At 42.1% G+C, this 23485-nt stretch overlaps 1 protein-coding gene across 1 annotated transcript; it reads right to left on the reverse strand.

The window, feature by feature from the left end:
- Positions 1-13806: 13806 nt before the first annotated feature.
- PTGDR (prostaglandin D2 receptor) lies at positions 13807-21182 on the reverse strand (the record flags this gene model as incomplete). The annotated part of the gene is made up of 2 exons (XM_082849601.1): positions 13807-14046; positions 20337-21182. The coding sequence occupies 2 exons, from the start codon at positions 21180-21182 to the stop codon at positions 13807-13809; spliced, it is 1086 nt and encodes a 361-aa protein (XP_082705727.1).
- Positions 21183-23485: the final 2303 nt, after the last annotated feature.

Here is a 23485-nt window from a genome sequence, read left to right on the forward strand (position 1 = left end):
AATAAACCTACCTAGGGAGACAAAAGACCTGTATGCAGAAAACTATAAGACACTGATGCAAGAAATCAAAGATGATACCAACAGATGGAGAGATATACCATGCTCTTGGATTGGAAGAATCAATATTGTGAAAATGACCATACTACCCAAAGCAATCTACAGAGTCAATGAAATCCCTACCAAATTACCAATGGCATTTTCTATGGAACTAGAACAAAAAATCTTAAAATTTGTATGGAGACACAAAAGACCCCGAATAGCCAAAGCAGTCTTGAGGGAAAAGAACTGAGCTGGACGAGTCAGACTCCCTGATTTCAGACTATACTACAAAGCTACAGTAATCAAGACAATATGGTTCTGGCACAAAAACAGAAACATAGATCAATGGAACAAGATAGAAAGCCCAGAGATAAACCCATGCACCTATGGTCAATTAATCTATGACAAAGGAGGCTAGGATATACAATGGAGAAAAGACAGTCTCTTCAATAAGTGGTGCTGGAAAAACTGGAAAGCTACATGTAAAAGAATGAAATTAGAACACTCCCTAACACCATACACAAAAGTAAACTCAAAATGGATCAGAGACCAAAATATATGACAAGACACTATAAAACTCTCAGAGGAAAACATAGGAAGAACACTCTTTGACATAAATCACAGCAAGATCTTTTTTGATCCACCTCCTAGAGTAATGGAAATAAAAACAAAAATAAACAACTGGGACCTAGAGAAACTTAAAACCTTTTTCACAGCAAAGGAAACCATAAACAAGACAAAAAGACAACCCTCAGAATGGGAGAAAATATTTGCAAATGAATCAATGGACAAAGGATTAATCTCCAAAATATATAAACAGCTCATGCAGCTCAATATTAAAGAAACAAACAACCCAACCCCAAAATGGGCATAAGACCTAAATAGACATTTTCCCAAAGAAGACATACAGATGGCCAAGAGGCACACGAAAAGCTGCTCAACATCACTAATTGTTAGAGAAATGCAAATCAAAACTATGATGAGGTATCACTTCACACCAGTTAGAATGGGCATCATCAGAAAATCTACAAACAGCAAATGCTGGCGAGGATGTGGAGAAAAGGGAACCCTCTTGCACTGTTGGTGGGAACGTAAACTGATACAGCCACTATGGAGAATAGTACGGAGGTTCCTTAAAAAACTAAAAACAGAATTACCATAGGATCCAGCAATCCCACTCTTGGGCATATACCCAGAGCAAACCATAATTCAAAAAGACACATGCACCCCAATGTTCATTGCAGCACTATTTACAAAAGCCAGGTCATGGAAGCAACCTAGATGCCCATCGACAGACAAGTGGATAAAGAAGATGTGGTACATATATACAATGGAATATTACTCAGTCAGAAAAAGGAATGAAATTGGGTCATTTGTAGAGATGTGGATGCATCTAGAGACTGTCATACAGAGTGAAGTAAGTCAGAAAGAGAAAAGCAGATATCGTATATTAACGCATGTATGTTGAACGTAGAAAAATGGTACACATGAACTGGTTTGCAGGGCAGAAGTTGAGACACAGATGTAGAGAACAAACGAATGGACACCAAGCGGGAAAGCCCCGGCGGTGGGGTGGGGGTGGTGTGATGAATTGGGCGATTGGGACTGACATGTATACACTCATGTGTATAAAACTGATGTCTAATAAGAACCTGCTGTCTAAAAAAATAAATAAAATTCAAAAATTCAAAAAAAAAAGGAAGTAAACCTGCTGTCACTCTCTAATCCTCATCCCCAAGAGACACATGAAAAATAAAGTCCTTTGATGTTTATCTGTGCAGAGGGAGTAAAGAAAAGAAAAACTCTGTCTCCGGGTAGTTATAACCACATGCTGGCAGAAATTGTGAGTTTGTAACCGCAATTCATCTTTCGTGGTTGGTCCAAAAAATCTTTATGCCGTGAATTGGTTTAAAGTCGTCCAGGACTGACTCTAAGTGCCCGGCAGATACAAAACCTCTCTGGAGGAAGGGACCATCATCTTAGGCATCAGAGAATCTCAGAAATATGAGTAGTTAGCATACTATCAAGTTCATCAGGAGATGAGACACCAGAAGCCAGATTCAGCAGAAAAACACCTACAGTGGCTTCAGGTATCCTTCGTTATCTAAATTCTTATTGTGAATTCCAGAAAACAAATAGATTGGATTTCATAGAATTCCTTCTCTGTACAAAATTTTGCCACATACTGCCTAAATTTAAGAACCTAATAGATTCGGATGACGAGATGGCATAAATCAATAAGCAAATGGCAGACAACCTTTTATAAATGGGAAAAAGACTTTAACAGAGCCTTCACAGACAGGGATATCCAGAGGCCAATAAACACATGAAAAAGTGTATACAGGAATACGCAAATTAACACCACAACATGATACCACTATACAGTCCCAGAACGGCTAAACTGAAATAGAAAGACAGTATGTGAAATATTGATTAGCCTGTGGATCGACTAGAAGTTTCACACACTGCCATGGAAGTATAAATTAATACACTCCATTTTGGAAGACTGCTTGCAGTATGTACCAAAGACAAAACTTATGACCTAGCAATTACATTCCCAGCTATTTCCTTAAGAGAAATGCATGCTTACGTTCCTAAAAGATGTGTACAAGAATGTATATTACTATCTGTAATAGCCCCAATTAGAAATAACTCAAATGTCTATCTACAATGGAATGGAATAACCTATTGTGATAAATTCATACTGTGGAAGACTACACACTACAACGCTGAGAGTAAACAAAATATAGCTATCTGAACAACACGGATGAATTTCATAAGCATAACGCTGAATGAAAAAAAAGCCAAATACATACTGTGTGACTTATTTTTCCTATTTCAATAAAGTTCAAAAGTAGACAAAATTAGGGGCTTCCCTGGTGGCGCAGTGGTTGAGAGTCCGCCTGCCGATGCAGGGGACACGGGTTCGTGCCCCGGTCCGGGAAGATCCCACATGCCGCAGAGCGGCTGGGCCCGTGAGCCATGGCCGCTGAGCCTGCGCGTCTGGAGCCTGTGCTCCGCAAAGGGAGAGGCCACAACAGTGAGAGGCCCATGTACCGCAAAAAAAAAAAAAAAAAAAAGTAGACAAAATTAATACATGATATTAGTACCTGTTGTGGGTGAGGATGGTAGCGAAAACGGGTGCTTTAGAGGCCTGAGATTCTGGTGGTATTCTGTTTTTTGATCTGGGTGCTGGTTACTTAGTGTGTTTAATTTGTCTACTTATAGTTTCTATACTTTTCTGTATGTATATTATAATTTAATAAAAAGTAAATTGGGAGATATACCAAATTGATCAATAGATCAAGTGCAATCCCAGTAAAACTCCCGGCAGGTTTTTTGTTTGTTTTTGGTGTAAATTGGCAAGCTTATTTTAAATTTTATACAGAAACACAAATAACTAAGATTAGCGGGGTCCACTTGAAAAAGAATTAGGTAGAAGAAATAGTGTACCAGGTACTGTAAAATTACAGTAACTAAGAAAACAAGCCAATGGAATAGTATAGAGAGACTACAAAAAGACACAAATTTGGAAACCTGATATGTGGCAAAGATAACATTTAATACCATTGAGGAAAGGATGAATTTTTCGATTAAAAGTTCAACTGGAGACAACTGGTTATTTATATGGTAAAAAAATATAAATTTGAATATCTACATCACACCATACACAAAGTAAATTATAGGTGGATTGACACCCAAGAGTGAAGGTAAAACTATAAAGCTTTTATAAAATAATGTGGAAAAATATTTCATGATTCCATGTTAGGAAAAAAATTTTCAATCAGGACATAAAAAGCTTAACCATAAAAGAAAAGCTTAATAAATTAGATTCCAACAAATAAAAGCTTCTGTTCATTAAAAGTCACCATAGAGAGACTGAAAAGACAGATTACAGAATGGGAAAATATTTTTGCAACACATATAACTAACAAAGTAACAGTAGATAGGACATCTACAAGTCACTAAGAAAAAAAAAGACATTATATGATAAACCTAGGCAAAAGACTTGAACAAAAGTTTTATAAAAAGAGAACTTCCAAACCAATTAATCTATGAAAAGGTGTACAACATCATTAATAAAAAGGAAAACACATTAAAACCTCAGTGAGAAAGCAGCCGCATAGCACAGGGAGATCAGCTCGGTGCTTTGTGACCGCCTGGAGGGGTGGGATAGGGAGGGTGGGAGGGAGACGCAAGAGGGAGGAGATATGGGAACATATGTATATGTATAACTGATTCACTTTGTTATAAAGCAGAAACTAACACACCATTGTAAAGCAATTATACTCCAATAAAGATGTAAAACCTCAGTGAGATACCATTAAAAGTTACCAGAATGGCTAAGTCCAGAGATACAAGTGGAGCAATGCTACCAAATAATGCTGGTGGTATTGTAAATTGAAAATAATTTTTTTTTTTTTTTTTTTTGCGGTACGCGGGCCTCTCGCTGTTGTGGCCTCTCCCGTTGCGGAGCACAGGCTCCAGACGTGCAGGCTCAGCAGCCATGGCTCATGGGCCCAGCCTCTGCGCGGCATGTGGGATCTTCCCGGACCGTGTCCCCTGCATCGGCAGGCGGACTCTCAACCACTGCACCACCAGGGAAGCCCAGAAAACAATTTTTTTATAATATAATAAAGTAGAAGAGACACATACACTACAATTCCAAAATTCCCCTCCTAGGTATTAGACATACTCTTTTACCCGTCTGACATAATACATGATAAAATAGCCAAAGCAGCATTGTTTGTAATAAACAAATTGGGAAACAACCTAAATGTTCATTGGCAGCATATGATATATTCATACAATAGAATATTATTCGGCAATGATATCATATGAACTGCAGCCACACAGACAGTGGGTGAATCTCAAACATAATACGTAGTGGATGCTGCCCACCTCCCCTTTTCCAGGCCAGGGCGCCCACTCCTCAGCCCCTATGAATATTGGCTGCTAATGGTTCACAGGTGGCCCCTGCTCTGGAAAATTGCCCGACCTGAAGGCCGCCCCCAGTACACCCAGGCCAAAGATTGCTTATGACACGCGGTACCAACACAGTGGTGCTTTCCAGGCTCCAGGGTCCTTTGGGGATCAGGCTGAAACTGAGACCTCATCCTTGCTTAGCTCTTGTCCCTGCCCTGTCCCTGTGTCCTTTACCACCTTTTTCCTGAGGGCACGAGCTCCACAAATCACACACACCTGAATCCCTGTCTCTCCTCTGCAGGGGAGGAATCTGATCTGAGACAGTGCTAAGCTAGGGAGAAAGACACAAGAGAGTACATGTGTTATCCCAACATCAGGATAGTGTTCACCTCTGGTTCTGTTTCTTGACCTGCATGGCGTTTTCTTGAATGTTCACTTTATAACTATTATTTAAACAGTACATGCACGTTTTATGCACCATTTAATATGATACAAAAAAGTTAACATTTCCAAGTAATTGGAGAGTTTTTTTGGTTTCCACTTAAATAAAAATGTGTTTCCTAACCAGAGAAGATGAAATGTTCGATTTCTGCCTTCTTACATTTGTTGAGATTTCCCTTGTAGCCGAGTATAACATCAAGGCTTATAACTGTTTCATGTATCGTATTTATCAACAAAGTATGCTATGGATTTGTGTATAATTTGTATAGCCATTAATTTAATAGTCATGATTGCATTAGTTATCTATGACTGCAGAAAAAATTACCCCCAAATTTAGTGACTTAAAACAACATTCCTCTCACGGTTTCTGGGTGATTTTGAGCGCCGCTCAGCTGGGTCCTCTGGGTCTCTCTCAAGGTCGCAGCAGAGGCGTTGGCGGGGGCTGCAGCCATCTCAAGGCTGGATTCGGAAGTTTCCACTTCCAAGAAGGTTCATGCGGCTGTAGGAGGATTCAGTTCCTCATGGGTTGTTGCACTGAGGCCTCCAGCTCTGGACAGGCTGTTGGCTAGGGACCTCCCTCAGTTTTTTGCCCATGTGAGCCTCTCACAGCATGGCAGCTGGTTTCCATCAGAGCAAGCACGTGAAGCAAAAGCCACAGTCTTTTCTGTTACCAAAGCTGGAGTGTAACGTCCCAGATGTTTTTTGCTGTATTCCACTCCTTAGCAGCAAGTTTCTAGGTCCAGCTCGCACTGGAGGGGAAGAGATTTCACAAAGGCATGAACCCCAGGAGACAGGAATCACTGGCAGCTCTGTTAGACGCTGCCTGTTACAATGATATAACTCACCAGCTGACTTCTCCTTTGCTGCTTTGGCGAATCGCTATTATCAAATAAAATCCTGACTGGTACTCATCCTGGCTCGCAGTATACAGAGTTTGCATGCACAAAGCAGCTGATCACAAATGAACAGCTAACAGACAGAGGATCCGTCCTTGTCACCAGTAAAGCCTCCTGGCATCCCCAGGAAAAATAAGATGGAATCCAGGTGATAAGGTCTAACCTCTTCTTTTGTGCTTAGTCTAGTTTCACCGGCCTATAAGGGACCATATGCAGAGGTCTTGCACCTAACACGTTGGATTAGTTACCAGCACAAAACCCATGCACCCGAATGCTCTGCTGTCTCGCTGGGCAGTGCAGAAGCGCTACACACGACACTATTCAAGATGGCAGTGGCGGGCCGTGTGCAGAGACGCTGCCCGAGGCACTGCGGTCCGGAGCCTAAGAAGCACACCTGCCTAAGCCCCTGGAGAACTCGCCCCCTCCCCGTCTGTCAAGAGCCGGATAAAGAAGCTCCGCCCACAGCCTATCCAGGAGAGCACCTGCTCTCGAATGGGAGCTCGCATCTCTCAGTTCTTTCATCAAAGAATAAAGCTTTCCTGTGCTTCTGAACCAAGTTTGGTCTCGTTCTATTGGCTCCAGTGATATGGGTCAGGAGGACCCTTGTTGGGGTCTGACTCAAAAGGGTGGTGACAGTATGATTTTGAGTATGGGGTTCATGTTTGAAACACTGTCCTTTTTCTCTGCCTGCACATACATAAGGACTGTATCTTTCGCAGTCGTCCAAGTCTCTTGTTGAGCGTGGGTTTGAGCTACTCTGGAGGACCACAGTATGCCTTTCTGCAGGTGTTTCTGCAGGTGTTTCTAAAGTGAATTACAGGACTATGTCATAGTCTATGCTTAAAAACAGACCATGCTAAATATACTCTGCCTATTGAATAAAAATCCATCTGAGTTTTGAATGATGTGATAACAGAAATAGAAATTATGTGTTTTTATCATTTGATCTATTTTTCATTGCTGGTGGGCATGAAAATCAACCATGACTAGTGATTTTTCAATTTCTCCTGTTTCTAGTGTTTTTTCCTTTGTACTTTTGACATGTTGTTTGGTAAAAATGAGTCAAGGCTGTAAGGTATTCACTACTGATTGTATCTTACAGCCACAGATGAACTTTTTAACCATTTAACCAATTAAAACTTACCCCAAATTCTACTTTGCCTGATATTATTATTTGTTTCCACTTGAAGGATAGCTCTTTGGTCCCATTTTAGTTTGGGGGGGAGGTCATTTTATTTTGGATGTGTCAATCATAACGAGTAAATCATTGCACTTTGTCTTTTTAACGTGATTGAGGACTCTGAGTGATTTTTAAATTTGGGGGAATTAAAGAAGTCTTCCCAATTCACAATGAATTGTGCTGTGTGACACTTACTGTTTCCATCTCCTATTTGTACCAATAAGAAATTGATGTCAGCAAACTATCAACTTCATTGTTTGTCCAGGTGTCTATATAATGCACTACTAGGCTAATCTTGAATGTCAATTATCTTTGATTTAGGGCTTTGCTTTTAGATCTTTGCCCCATACTGCAGCACTTGGTAACATTTGCCCTAAATTGTATTATTTTTATATTCTAATTTGTCCTGGGTTTCTGATTGGTTTGTAAGAGGTTTCTATGAATTAAGAATCATTATAGGGCTTCCTTGGTGGCGCAGTGGTTGAGAGTCCGTGCAGGGGACACGGGTTCGCGCCCCGGTCTGGGAGGATCCCACATTCCGCGGAGCGGCTGGACCCGTGAGCCGTGGCCGCTGAGCCTGCGCGTCCGGAACCTTATTCTTACTGGTGTCAGGATTTAAGTAGCAAAAAGTAAAAAACAAAGAAACAACCAAGTTTATTTCTTCTTCTCTTTGTATTTGATATCATTTACTCTATAACCAGAGCATGGATGGATTCATTGCAAATATTTTTAAGACTGGACTGACTCCTGAGTACATGCAGTTTGTTTTTTTTAATTGTCTGGCAGATTGAAATTTTTACCCTTCTGATATCAGGTGAGACCTGCTGATTTGTTTCAACAAGTTAGGCAATTGTGGGGAGGCAGGGAAAGCAAGCCCTAATTACATACCACTCCTCACCTGTAGGCTCGGCTCTCCTCCACCTGAAGGCCATACTGGGAATACCTAGACCGGCAATCCCAGCCTCACTCCTGAGAGGAATTACAAGAGAAGTCGCCAAACTCTCTTTGCCAGTAAGACAAAGTTGTCTTTACAATTTTTAAATGCCTAATAAACTTTTCATACTGTTAATTTTGTTAATTATGAATTTCTAGTCCTGGATCAAACTGAAACATGTTAATTTCCACAATGTCTATAACAGTAGGAAAAATATGGAGCAAGAATATTTTCTCCCGCATTTTATTATTTTCGCCTTTGGGTAACCTAAGAAAAATGTCCTTATATGCTGAAGTAAGAACATTCCTCTCAGATACAGCAGAATCTCTGACCAAGTTATAGCAGCCTCTTATCGAGTATACTTATGTTTTGGGGAAATCATGGGAGAGAGAACCTTTTAATCAATATATATTTATAATCTATTTTTGCCCTTCCACAGTTCATGCCATTGTGGGAAAAGACAAAAAAAAAAAATAGGTGAATATCTAGTCCTCAAATATTTTGAAGCCTGGAAAAGAAGATGAAACATAAAATATATTTCCAAAAATTTATAAAAAGGTCAAATTACAAAAGTTTAAAAATAACTTTACATATTTTAATGGAGATTTCTATTCTAAATTGAGCTAAAATTGTATAATTAGTCCCCTAATGAAAGCTCACCTTTAGACATAATCTCTGGTAATGTTATTCTGTGATGAATGCCCTTTAGTTGGCTTTCTTTCACAACAGAACAGCTGTCAGGCTTAGGCCCAATAAGCATCTGGATGAGGATGAAGAAGCAGCATGTCTGGGGGAGCATCTTTCCCTACATGGGCCAAAGGTTCCTCACTGCCATTAGTACTATGAGCATGTGAAACAATGAGCCATGGTGGCTGCCTGTATGGAAATATAGTTAACTCCCTTGAGAACATTACAGATAAAATGCTTTGGGGAGTTAGGTGTCAGTGATTACCTGCAACTGAAAAGATCTGAGAATCAGAGTTCAGAGAAACATGATGAATGGAGTCTTTTGCATATTTTTTGGTCTTTTGGCTGGTATTTTCTTTTTTCTTTTTCTTTTTTGGTGGAGCGGTGGATCCATCATCCTAGTGGTTTTGCTTGTGGGATTGCTTCTCTCCCCTAAAGCTTCAGGAGTACCTAGCCCAGTCAGCCTTTGATAGACTTCTGGAACTAAATTAACAGTCCTAATCATTGGCCCTTTAATAACGTGGCTGGGTAGTATATAATTAAAATCCATAGATGACCCAGAAATTTCATTAGAGTCATAACTGCAATCTTCTGTCCAGGTATACTGGGAATGTCAGGAAAAAAAGAAAAATAAAAAGAGACTTTTTTCAGAATTTTTCCCTTCCCTCACTTGTTCCTGAGTATTTTGAAAGAAGAATAAAGGCACAACTGAGTCATAAGTTGGAATCCTCGCCATCAGCTCTACCTACTAAAAAGCTGTGCAGCTTACCTCTCCCTGGCACTGCTTGAATTCAGCTCCTTCTCACCTCTTTCCCTCCCTGGCAGCAGGGCACTCCTGGGCCTGCATATTTGCCTTTTTTGTCCCTCCTCCCAGTAGAAAGATCATCAAAGGGGCCCCTTTCTTCTAAGCCGATGAACTCCACTTCCAGGCAAGCAGCCCCGCAAGAGAGTCCCACTCTCTTCCTTAACCAGCACCCTGGTCTAGTGCACGGACTGCACAACCACATGAGGCCTCCCACCTGACCATCCCCAATCCATACCACCAGCACGGCCTTCCTCAAACTCCATTCTGACTGCACCCTGGCTTCAAAGTCTCCAGCGTGTATATGGGCCCCACGAGAGCTCCAAACCTCCACCCCTGTGCCAAACACCCCTGATGGTGGGAAACTTGCCCCTCTTCTCAGCTTCTTTTCCTGCCACCTCTGCTCATAATTTCCAAGCTTCCGCCAAATGAAGCTACTAACTAAGCCTGGACATGCCACACTCCTTTATTCCTGCATGGCTTTGCACATACTGGTCCTTTAGACGTGAAAGATTTCCCTTCGTGCCTTTCCCCCTTGTCTTCTCAGTCCATTTCTATTCATTCTTTTAAAAAAAGAATTTCACATAAAAGAAATTTTGATGTATTATTTTAAAACTTGGAAAATATGAAGAATTGTGGGAAAAAGTGTCCACAAAAAAGATAACTGTGGTTCACACTTTGATTCTTTGGTTTATTTTTTCAAGGTATTTTATATGCATATTTAATTATGGATCATACCTTAAAATACATTGTATCATGCCTTTTATCACCTCGTATTACACTGTAAGCTTTCTTCTCAATTTTTATAAAGTATTTGAAAATGTCTTTTTTTAATGGCTACATAATTTTCATATATGTTTGTGTGTGTATCTATATTATACCTGAAGAGTTTGTTTAACCCGTTTCGGTCAGGTAGATGATTTCATTTTCATCTTTTTGCTATTATAAATAATGCTACAAAGAAGAGTTTTGCACATAACGGTGACAGCCCCTCTGGAAGAGAATTCTAGAATGGAGTCACTGGAATGGTAGAAAAGAACACTTGTAGGCTCCTGATACGCACTGTCAGGTTGCTATCAAGAAAAGGTGGACAAATTTACAAACTCACCAGGGGAGCACAAGTGTTCCTTTTATCTACTAACAGCCTTTCTGTTATTGACAGTCATAATTATTTTTGTGTGTGGTCCTTGATAATTTGATTTTAATTTAGCATTTCTTTGATTAGACAGGAATTTTTCTACATTTATTAACCACATGTATTTCCTCTTATGTAGACTATTTTAGTTTTATGTAGACTATTTTTTACTTTTCAACTGGAGTCAAAATTCCTACTCATCTTCAATATTTCACTTCAGCATCTTCTCACTGTGAAGTTCTGATAACCCTACACAACACCCCTAGTTCAGGTTTCCTCTTCTGTAATGGGACTGTGTGTGCACATTTATCACTGGGATTTCCATACTCTGTTGTAACTGTTTCCGTGCTTGTCTCCCCCACTGGACAATGAGCAAATCATGTGCCAGAACTAAGTCTTATGGGTTTTTTTTTTGTTTGTTTGTTTGTTTGTTTGTTTGTTTTGCGGTACGCAGGCCTCTCACTGCTGTGGCCTCTCCCGTTGCGGAGCACAGGCTCCGGACGCGCAGGCTCAGCGGCCATGGCTCACAGGCCCAGCCGCTCCGTGGTATGTGGGATCTTCCCAGACCGGGGCATGAACCCGTGTCCCCTGCATCGGCAAGCGGACTCTCAACCACTGCGCCACCAGGGAAGCCCAAGTCTTATGTATTTTTTTCCTCCGCACCTAACTAATTGCCTGACCCAAGGTATGTGTCAATTAAAACTTATTTAATGTTTAATGATCTAATGAGTAAATCAATGAAGATCATTGAAGAGTTGACTTTTAACTTAACATGGATTTCATCCAGATGTTATATTTACGTTCTGTGTTAAACAGAAAGCACCACTACCTCCTTGGATTAACCTGTGCAAACTTGTTTAAAAGAATACATATGCTGATAGAACAGCCTATAAAAATCCTCACTATTAAACTGCTAGAGAATGAAAGACTGCTGGTAGCCCTTTACTCAAAACAACAAAACAAAACAAAATAAAAAAACTAAACTAAACTAAAAAAAAAAAAAAAACTAAACTAAAACTAAAAAAAACTAAAGAAAAGTAATTTTCTTTGCAAAATATCATAAAGTTATGTTTATTGATGTATCTGGGAACTTTTCAGATGATCTTGATAATGATCATAACACACCTTCCAAAAGGAGAGCATGAAACAGATGCACTTCCTCTGACAATGAAACACATAAAGGTACTGACAAATTAAATATACAAACGAGAGTTAAACTTGAAAACAAGTGCATTTTTCATCACATCATACTCTCAGATTATAATTCCTGTATTCCTAATTTGGCCATTTCACAGTTTTGCTACACACAAAAATTACACATATATTTCCAGGTCAATACCACCTCTGAGATAAACCAGAGGTGAAAAAATGGGGCTGCTGCTAAGCTGAAAGTAAGGCAAATACTCTGATCTCTGGAAGGGATGGCTGAACGGGGGTTTCAGGCTATTCAGGTGTCCAGCTCAGAGTCTGAGTGTGTCAGGTACACCACAGATGCTGAAACCCCTCTGACGCCCCCATGAAAAAACTTTCATCTTTTACCCAAGGTGAAAGTTCTTCCCTGCAGGCTGGGTCTACGGTCTCTTGCTTAGTTTAACAGCTGCAGCTGTATTTTCCCCACTTTTCCCTTTTGGTCATAGTGTTGCTAACCTTTGTAAACATTATGTACAATTAAAGTGCTTGGTGGTGCTCCACCTGAGCCATATTCTGCTCCAGATTGAAAGCGTATCTCTCAGGAACCTCAATAAGGTCTTACTGTCTCCACCAAGGGCAGAATATGGCTCTAACATGTAGAAGTTAAGGTCATCGTCACTGCTCTCAGCTGAGGCTGACTGAGTCCCGAGTGAGCTTGTCCCTGTGCTGAATGCCCGGCTGTGTCACAGCCGTGCTTAGTAAACACACTCTCTGGGAAGTCATACATCCCTGTCTTCCAAAGACCATAAATCCCTCCCCACCAAAGAATCCATTATTTTGATAAACCTACAAAATGGAGGTTCCAAAAACTGAAACAACATTTTGTAGCCCACTCCAAATTTTCATGCCTACTGACACCCCTACCTCAACACACAAGAAACTGGTCTTCAAAGGGTAAAAAGAATTTTTTCTTCTCTAGGGTGTAGATCATAGTCACATCTTGCCTTTCGTTTACTTATTTACAGCTTCGCCTCTTCACACAAGGTGGTGAGCGTTTTCCCAGAGGGTGGCTGGGGGAAGGACCCTCCAAACGCCTCACCTAGTTATATTTTCTATCACCCTTTTCAGAGGAGCATCTATAATTCAGGCTATACTTGTATCAGTTGGCAAAGGAAAGAATTAAACAGGGGCAATTGTGATGCAAAATAAACAAATCAGGTTCCACTAGAAATAAAGAGGGTAAGAAAATTTAAGGACACCTATCACATAATTGTAAACTGTGTTGTTTCTACTGAATTTAAATAAAGACCCAGAGGTCTCAAGACCGCCTTAAAAAATTAGGGACACCAAGTACAAACAATGGAATAATTACTATCATTGCTTTAAGACTTTTATCATTGTTTACAATATATGAAATTGTAGTTGCTACTCAAAATGAAAAACCCCACTGAACTGGTTCTTGAATAAAGAGTGACAACACATTATTAAGATCGATCGAATAGTTTTGAAAATACATTTAGATGTTTTGTTATGGGACATAGTTTTAAGGATATAACTTGTAAGATAGTTCTGATCATGGTTCTTTGCCAGAAAATGTGATATATTCCTGAGTTTACCAGAGAGGTTAACACACCGTCACAGCCTGGATTCCATGCTAGTTCTGCAAGAATTGCTGTGCCAGTTTCTATACATAAGAGGCCTTATGAAAATCTTGTGAAAAAACATCCGAAATACCGATGTTCTGAAAATGATGAAAATCCAAGGGTCCACAATGGAGATCACAGAGAGAAAGCGTAAGGCTCGGAGGTCTTCAATTTCTTCAGCAGTTCCATTTTTCTCGTGAACAGCTTTAAACGCTCCGTAGTAAGCACGATACTGTTTTAAAGAAAAACATTCAATTAGGAGAGCGGAAGGTCGATGGCCGCAACAAATTCACTTACTTCACTTAGGAAACATTACTTTTCCGTAAGAGTATGGCAGCTTGGCTTGGAGTATTCATTTGGGTAAATTTATAAGCAGCTAAGGCCACCACAGTGGATGGGTGCCAGTGAGAAGCCAGGGAGGTGCAGGGCCGACCTGGGAGGCTCAGTGGAAGCCAGGTCCTCCTGGGAGCCCCTGGCTAAGTCCCTGGAGCTGGTCCACCTGTGGTGAGTGTGGCAGGGCTAGAGTTGCCCGCTCCCTACCTGGCGGTGTAGAGGAAGAGCTGAAGTGGGACAAATCTAGTCTACTGAGTCGTTTACAGAGTCACCTCACTCCCATAGATACTGATTCTCTTCCCTTTTTCCTCTGCCTCCTTCCTGTCCTCGATTCTTAGTTAGCCCAGAAATAAGTCACACTTGTGAAATGTCACATGTGTGGAGACACCCATGAAACAGAAACTTGTTTCTTCTTTCTCTGAATTTTTTTTATTGAAGTATAGCTGATTGGCAATGTTTTAGGTGTACAGCATGTATATGTATACATATAAATGTATTTTTTTCTTTTTCAGATTCTTTTCCAATATAGGTTATTACAAGATATACAGTTCCCTGTGCTATACAGCAGGTCCTTTTCTATCTATTTTATATATAGCAGTGTGTATCTGTTAATCCCAAATCCCTTATTTATCCCTGCCCCTGATTTCCCCTTTGATAGCCATAAGTTTGTTTTCTATGTCTGTGAGTCTATCTGAAACAGAAACGTTTAATCAACGTGAAGAGACAGGACATATTCCAGTGGAAAGACAGAAGACAACTTGTGTAAATTACTCATTTTTAGCACAGATGCTTATCATTCTGTGGTCGTCACCCTCTTTTCAGACTAGGAAGAAAAAAGAAACATACACAGAGCGATAAGCCTATTTACCTGTGCCCAGCCACTCCTGTATTGTCTTGCTCTTCCTTGAGCTCTCTGGCCTCTTGGGAGCCCTGCAAACTGCTTCATCCCTTTCCCGCCATTCAGCCGACACTGCTGTCTAGACCAGCACTACAACTGTCTCCCACTCAGTTGGAGGCCAGCCACTTTTTCTCAGTGCTCTTACATTGCCCATGCTCATTAAGATTCTAAATCCATAATGGGACAAAATGGACTCTAATGGTCCAGAAAATATGCAAACTCAACGTTAATGGGAGGGGATATGAATAAGTACACAGACCAGACCCATTCAACGCAATCAGGGATATGAGAAGATGTATGTTCTCATAATTGTTTCCTTACCTTTTTATTCTCTTTTCTGTAGGCTCAGATACTCCTATCTAGTGCACTTAGGAAGACGGAGTTTATCTGGAAGCCCTCTCCCATCATCACTGCTTAATAATACTAAGAGTAATAATAATGGCTAATGTCCACACAGAGCTTCATATTCTCAGGCACCGTTCTAAGTGTTTGACTTTTAAAAGTTTGTTTCATCCTTACGAAAGTCCTGTGAAGTAAGTATGTTCATTATCTCCATTTTACGGATGTGGAAATTGATTACATGCTCAAATCCTAGTTTCTTTCCAGGTTGACCTAAAACATTACCCCCATCACGAAGCCTCTGGTGATGGTTGAGCTCATCAGCTTTAGAGTCCGACCATCCAGGTTAGATAGAATCGCCTCACTGGCTGTGTTACTTCAAGCAAGTTACGCTGTTTCCTCATCTATACAATGGGGATAATTGCACATATCTTTCAGGATTGTTATGAAATTTGCATGAGATAGTATGAGTACAACCTTGAGAACAGGTCCTTGCATTAAGAATAATTCAATAATTAGCTATTATTATTATTTTATCAATTAGGAGTCAATCCTTTCCTTTTCTAACTCCTTTCTGGCCCTAGTCACTCCTTCTCACCCCCAGTATTATAGCTCTGTGGGCAGATGTGATGTTTCTCTCATTTTATATCCCCACAATGAATTACAGTGCCTGGAATGTTGTAGGTTCCAGATCTGAGATGAATGAATAAATGGATGACAACAGGCTACACACTTGAGTTGATTGAAAAAGCAAACACTTTTTATGACTTTAATCTTTCTATCTGCTCCTTTCTCCTCAAAGTAGAGTGCAGCAAGATATAATTCTTACTATTTGAGAATGCTTGATTAGTTGGGATCTGGGTAACTGAATGATGTTTATATAATTAAGACACATTTTATTTCTGTACACTATTTATCCATATCAATTCTATTGCATATTATTAGGTTATTTGTACTTTCAAGTCACCTGATTTGTATTAGAAATGTAATATTCTACAAACGGCCTTTTAATTTTATTTATTTTTTGAGTTTACTAAAAGTATGACAAATTTATTCCCTTGTGACAGTGATCAAAGTACATATTCTATTAATTCTCACAAGACATCCGTTTGAACACAATCTAGACTTTTGAAAAATCCTCTGATGATCAATGGTATTCCTGGCTTGTTCAACGCATGCAGGTCATTACACAAAGAGAACTGGTGTGAGAAGAGCGCCCTCTGTTGAAATTAGGGGTCCACAAAAAAATGTTGCTGTTGCCTGTTCTCTAGCGACAGCTTGGCTGGGCATCCCTGCTTAGGACAGCAACATTGATTCCAACGCCCTCTCCCATTCAGTTCATCCATCACCACACCCGAGACCTCATCCTCTGCTCTAGCTCTTTAAATCCACTTCTGACCCTTTTCCCTGGGCCAGTCTCTTGCTACCATCCCTTACACAACTTTAACAGCCTCCTATGGATGGAGCATCCCACCCATTCTTTCTGCTCAACAAAATGAAACACACACACACACACACACACACACACACACACGCACACGCACACACACACACACACACACGAGTTATCTCAATGCATGCAGGAGGTCCTCTAACCACTTCTCTGACTCCATGGATTCTGATATATGCGATTACACAAGCTTGTGCATACCTTTACCTGGCTTCTAAACCTCTCAACTACTATGTTGCATCTATTCATGAAAACCCTCTTTCAGCCATTCCTGCTTCCCGACCAACCTCCAAAACACTGTGGTTTTCTAAGGTAAAAATAATTTTGATGAAAATACTTCGTATACATTAAAGAACGTGCTGCAAACTGCCACTAAAGCTCCTCCCATATTCTCTATACTTTCTTTTTACCGTATCAAATTGGAAATTTGAGAATTCAATCTAAACATCTTGCTCTAATCCAGCATTATAACAAACTTAATTAAAAAATCATATTCCAACAAACTTTTCACCAGCTTAATGAAATACAATATTTATGTGATGAGCAAGATTGTTTTTTTTTAAGTTTACCCACCTTCACATACAGCCTTATTTTTTCCAATCACTAAATCCTTTCCTTAGAAAAGTGATTTTCAAAGAATGGGCATCTTTAATACTCTTTCAGTGTGTCTATGTGGTCAAAACTATTTTCATAAAAAGATGTTACTTGTCTTTTTTCACTTTCATCCTCTCATAAGTGTACAGTGAGTTTCACAGAAGCTGCCTGATGTGTAATGAATGATATCATCACTCTCATGGCTAATGGAATATGTGCTGTGTACTCTTGCATTTTCTAGACCTTTCTAAGGTAATACATACATATGTGCATTTTCAGAGATTGTTCTCAGTGCTTCTGTGCTCTTAACATGTTTTTTCCCATGTTACCTGCTAATATTACTACACTTTATTATCATTCATTAAATAATTTTGAAATCTCAAACCTCTCTTTCACCTATGCAAAAACACAAGCAATAAGTACATTGTAACTTGTTTTACAATAATATCTAAAATTTTTCTTATTTTTAATTTCTAATATTGTAAATACTAATAGATATAATCCACATAAATAAAACATCTTTGGGCCCTTAATAATTTTTAAGAGTGAAAAGAGGGTCCTTAGACTAGAACAAGTTTGAGAACCACTGCCTTAAAATATTATACTATCTTCGGAGGTCATATTTCTTAATTAATTTTCTATGTCTAGCAGGCAATTATAATACATGGAAGTTATAATTAGCAATAATAATTAGTAATAATAATTTTTGAGGCCACCAGGCACCTGGTTAGTGTGTATGTATGTGTATATATATGTAACACTTCAAATCTTCATAACTATCTTACAGAGTAAGAATAGTTATCTGCATCACAGATGAGGAAACTGAGGTTAGAAAGGATAAGTAAGCGCTTTTATACTTAATAAGTGATGAGACCTGATTCAAACCCATGCTAAAGCCCTTATCCTTTCTAGAAATGATACCTCCTGTGAAGAATGCTGTCTGCATTGCATGTCTTTGAAACTTTACAGGTTTTTTAGAAAATCATTTTCAAATCCATTATTTCCTTCAATCCTCACAAGCCCCTGTGAGTTATTCAAATCTCCTTAGAGAGTCGTCGAATGCAATGTTCTTTCCAATGTATTATGCTTTCTGCATTATTCTTACTAAAACATTCAAACTCAGGACATAATGTCCAGGCATTCGGTTAATTTCTGCTTTTATCACAGCACAGGTAAGCAAGGCTCTTATTCTAGAGCAAGGATCCGAAAACATATTCTGTAAAGGGCCGAAGAGCAAACATTTTAGGTTTTATGAGCCAAGAGGCAAATCGTGGATATTTAGTAGGTACTTACTAACAGGAGAGAAAACACATTTCTACAATTTTAACTGATGGAATTAAAAATGTGATAATAATTGAGTACAATTTTTGGTAACACATGTCTACTAAGGAGAAGAGTGAGTCTTTTTCTTGGAATCATATTTGATTGGGGTTCAGAGTTCATGTGCCCTGTCATCAAATTTCTGGTACATGTTTATTTATAAAAACTATTCTTAACTCCAGGGCTGCACTAAAACAGTGCGCAGGACGTATTTGGCCTGTGGGCTGTGATTGCTAAGTCTTGCTTTAGAGTGTGGTTCTCAAAATGTGATCCCCACATCAGCAGGTGAAGAAGAGGCTGCTGAATTCTTCAAACATGTCTGCATCAGAAACTCTGGAGAATGGGGCCCAGCCAGCTCTGCTTTTCAAAGCACTGCTGATGAGTCTGAGTGTGCTAAAGTTTGAAAACCACTGCTAAATATCTATACCTATATCTCTATCTCTCTGTTTCTATAGATAGAGATTGATTTATTTATCTTGGGGAGTTCTGATCCTAACCCAGAGAGCTCTTTGCCCAACACATTAAGGCCTTCATTTAAGGGAAAAATCACACTATATTTCACTTTCATCCACCCTTCAAAGTAATGTCCCAAACTGCTACACTGCCATGAGAAACTTGACTTTCCTATTCACATAAGTCTCAGGACTCCAAGGGGTCTGGAGAGGGAGAGGAGCAAGGCTGAAAAAGGTTTCTCAAGCCTCAGTCACTCCTAGGTGTCTTGGCCAGGGTCACAAGACCTAATTTGCAGGGAAATTACCTGCAAAACGATGAAGTAATTCAATCTGCACCACCACCCCCATTAGTGATTGAAACCCAAGATAATGGCTTTACATGTCACCTCGCTTGCCAAGATAGAAACAAAACCTGTCGAGACAGGTTGTCAGAACGACACCACCAGCGGAAACGTTCCTACACATCTGCTAATCCAAACAGCCTCTCCGCCTCTGCCGCCACAATCCCCCGCAGCTGCAGTACCAGAAACAGCATCCGCCACTCCTCAAAGTTTACTCACGAGTTAAAAAATACCCAAACCTATGCTTTTAGTCACTCACATGTGCAAATCACTTTGGCAGGAGCACACCTTCCCTTATTCCCTTTCCACGCCAACACCGGGGAGAACTCCCAGGTGCCATTTGCTCATTTCTGACGCCACTAAAATCATGGGCGGGTATAACGAAATAAAACCTCGCGTAGCCATCGAGAAGTGGTAAAGGACTCGTATTGCCAAGGAGGAATCAAGGTCTGCTTCTCAAAGTCCTGAGGTGCATAAATAACCCTGAGATCTTCCCAGAGGAAAGCAGGGAGGAGGGGGTTCTGCTAACTGGAGAGGTTCTGCGGGGCTAAGGGGACACCATCCGGCTCCGGCTTTCCCTACCTTTCTGTGGCTTTACCTTTTTTGGCTCAACAAATTGGGTTCTGTCTCCTGGGGGCTGTGGAGGGAAGCTGATCCGGGGAACGCAGCAACAAACCCTCCTGGCTCAGGGCGCAGCTCCTCTTGCACAGCGTCCAATGCGCCCCACCCTTCCCTCCCGGCAACTGCGGCCCGACGCGCTTCAATCTCCCGCAGCCTTAGCGCCAAGCGACTCACAATTAAAGGCAGGGAGCACATGGTGAAGAGCACAGTCATGAGGGCTAACAGCAGGAGGTGATCCAGCTCCTCCAGGGGCTGCGGGGTCTCTTCCCTCTCGCCGGCGGCCAGCTCTGCTCGTTCCTTGGGGCCAGAGCGCGGGAGCCGCCGCAGCCGCAGGTGCATCGCGTAGAGGTTGCGCATGGCGCTCAGGTTGCACAGCACGACCGCGAGGACCAGCAGGAGCATGAGGCTGGCGTAGAGCACTGAGTAGCTCAGCACTGACGGCGAGCGCTCCTCGTGGACCATTTGGATGAAGCACCAGGTGCCGGGGCAGTACTGCACGAACTTCCCGAAGCCCGCGAAGGGCAGCGAGCAGAAAGCGAGGCAGAAGGCGCCCACGACAGGCGCCACCAGTGCGCCCCGGCGCGGGGTTATGTACCGTCGGTAGAAAAAGGGATGCCCCAGGGAGAGCCAGCACTCCAGGGCCATGGCCAGCAGCTGCAGCGTCGAGGCAAGCCCGAAGAAGGACATGAAGAAGGCGAAGGTTTGGCACAGCGAGCTGCCGGATGCGGGCGCCAGGCCCCTCAGGCTCCGGTTCTGCGCGTAGGCGGACAGCACGAAGGGGCTCACGAGGGACTTGCCCAGCAGGTCGGTGACCGTCAAGCCGCACACCAGCACGTAGAAGACGGAGGGCGGCGGGCGCGGCGAGCGCCGCGGGCACGTCCGCAGCCCTGAGCGCGCCAGCAGCCCCAGGGCTAGCAGGTTGCCCAGGAGGCCCGTGCTGAAGAGCAACCCGCCCATCGTCGCTGAGTTTCCCTTCTCCACCGACGTGGTGTTGCAGCAGCGGTAGAACAGCGGCCTCATGGCGGGAGGCGCGGCGAGCCAGAGCGGAGGCTGCGTGAGGGCTGGGGCCACGGCGTCTGCGTGCAGAGAAGCCCCCCGGCCGCCCCAGGCGCGGCTCCGCCAGAGAGGCTGAGCCGTCAAGGAAGCTCCGCGGATGGCGGTGCGCTCACCACAGCAGGCGCCTCTTATCTCAACTCTCGGGTCACACCCCGCCCCTCGGGGCGGGACGCACTGCAGGCTGCGCACCCGGCGCCGGCTTCGCAGAGACCCCCGGCAGCCGAGTGAAGAGCTCCGCCCCAACGCGCCGGGTCCTGAGGAGACAGGTCCTCAAGCCCAGAGTCGGAAGAAGGGAGGGAGGGAGGGGAAAAGTAGGCAGACTCCCAGCATCCCAGACCAGTCCTTCCTGCGAGGCAAGAGAACTACTGAATTGGAGGGGAAATTAAGCCGCCGCCACTGCGAGGAGAGGGGCCCGAGGAGGAGGTGGTGGCGTGGAGGGACTCTAGCGGTGGCCGAGAAGAGGCTGGGAGGCTGAGAAAGAGCTACCACTAGTTTTCGCATTAGTGCTTTAAGGAGGGGAAAAGGTAACCAACCTTTGCATAACACCTAAGCCTTAGCTCCATTCTCTTCTAGATCCTGAAACAGGAACAATGAGCTTCATTGCCTAGGTGAGGAAACTGAGATCTTGGAAGGTTAAGTCATCTCCCAAGGTGACAGAGCTAGTACTTGAGCTGGACCTGGAACCCGGATCTTCTGTTTATAGAGTCCATCTGTCTTGCTTTCATGGCTTCTCCTCTCAAGATTTCAGGCAAGTGGCTCCAGGGAAAACCAAGAGGAGATGTTGGGTAGCGTGAATCACGGTGGTTGTGTAGACATGGTGGGAGGAAGATGGTTAAGAGTGCTGATGACGTCAGACCCGGGTTTATGTCCTGGTTCTGTTACTCATTGTGTGACCCTGAGAGGCTTGCTTAACCTCGCAAGAAGTAACATCTAACCAGCTTGTTTGGCTCTTTTGAAACATAGGGATAACACGTGTAAAGTGCGAACACATAGGAAGCACTAAGTACATACTTTTGTCAGGATTCTATCATGTTTTAGGAAGGCTGTTTTAGCAGCTAATGTTTAACTGCAATTTTGAGACCAGAAAGTAGGAGACTTAGTTTGGAGCTTTTTCACTCTGGTTTGTGACTACTAGAAAACATTTCTGCCCTCCTGGCCTTTCACTTGGCTGCATGATAGAGTGGAGGGAGTTAATTGTGCTTAGCGTGACTTATTTCTTTAATTAACACTTGACACCCTGGGAAAGAAACTGGCTTGAGTGTGGAATTTCGGGGGGATGACCAGGACCCTATTACATAAGGAAGTAGATTATGCCTTGGCTTGAAGAAGCTCATTTTGTGGCTCAGTGCCTGTTCTGATGGACAGACTCAGGGAGAGAGTAAGACCAGGCTTTAGACGTAAAAGCCTAAAGGGTAGCCGGAGAGGCTGCTTTCAGCTGGCCAGTAATTCAAGTCTTGGGGTGGAGACAAAGAGTCCAAGCTTTGGAATTTGATCTTTCTGAACTCCACCACTAGCTGTGACCCACGGGTTAGTTTACTTAATCTCTCTGAGTCCGTTTCCTCATAAATAGGATATGGGACTTATGCTGACCTTGTAGGGTTATTGTGAAGCTGAGAAAGCATAAGGCTTTTGGCATAGAGTAATAAAAATAGTGAGAGCTAACATTTATAAGCCCCTGTTTATATATGCTGAACACTCTCTAATCCTTTCACATCTATTGACTCAATTAATAGAAGGTCTTCCGAGGGCTTAGTTCCCTTCTACCTCTCGTTCCCACCACCTCTTATTCCCACCTCCAGCCCCTAACAAATAATGATGGACTTAGAGGAGCTCCATTTGAGGTGATGAAGAGGAAGAAGTAGCAGGCCCGATAACCAAAGGGCACAAAAATCTGATGAATCTGAGGTCTCTCTAGACAGACAGCCACACGTATGCACAATTTATACCAATTTCAGTGTGTTCACAGTTTCCTGAAGTCTCGCTATGCTGTCTGGAGGAGGCCCAATAGACTCTAGGTTAAGAATCTTCCTCGAATGACGTTGTATCGGGATGTTCTCTGAAGTGTACCGACTCCCATTTTTTGCAGTCTTATTTTTCTGTTCCAGCTGTCTTGACCTTCATACCCATTCCGAGAATGTACACAACTTTTTAGAAACAACTCTCAAGGGACTGAAGGGGCAGCTGTCCATCCTTGACATGGTCTATATATGTCATGCTTCACGGCTGGTGGCTTTGAACGGATACAATTCAGGAAAACACGTGCTTCC

This window comes from Leucopleurus acutus (genome assembly GCF_964270905.1).
Source record: "Leucopleurus acutus genome assembly, chromosome: 1".
NCBI lineage: Eukaryota > Metazoa > Chordata > Mammalia > Artiodactyla > Delphinidae > Leucopleurus > Leucopleurus acutus.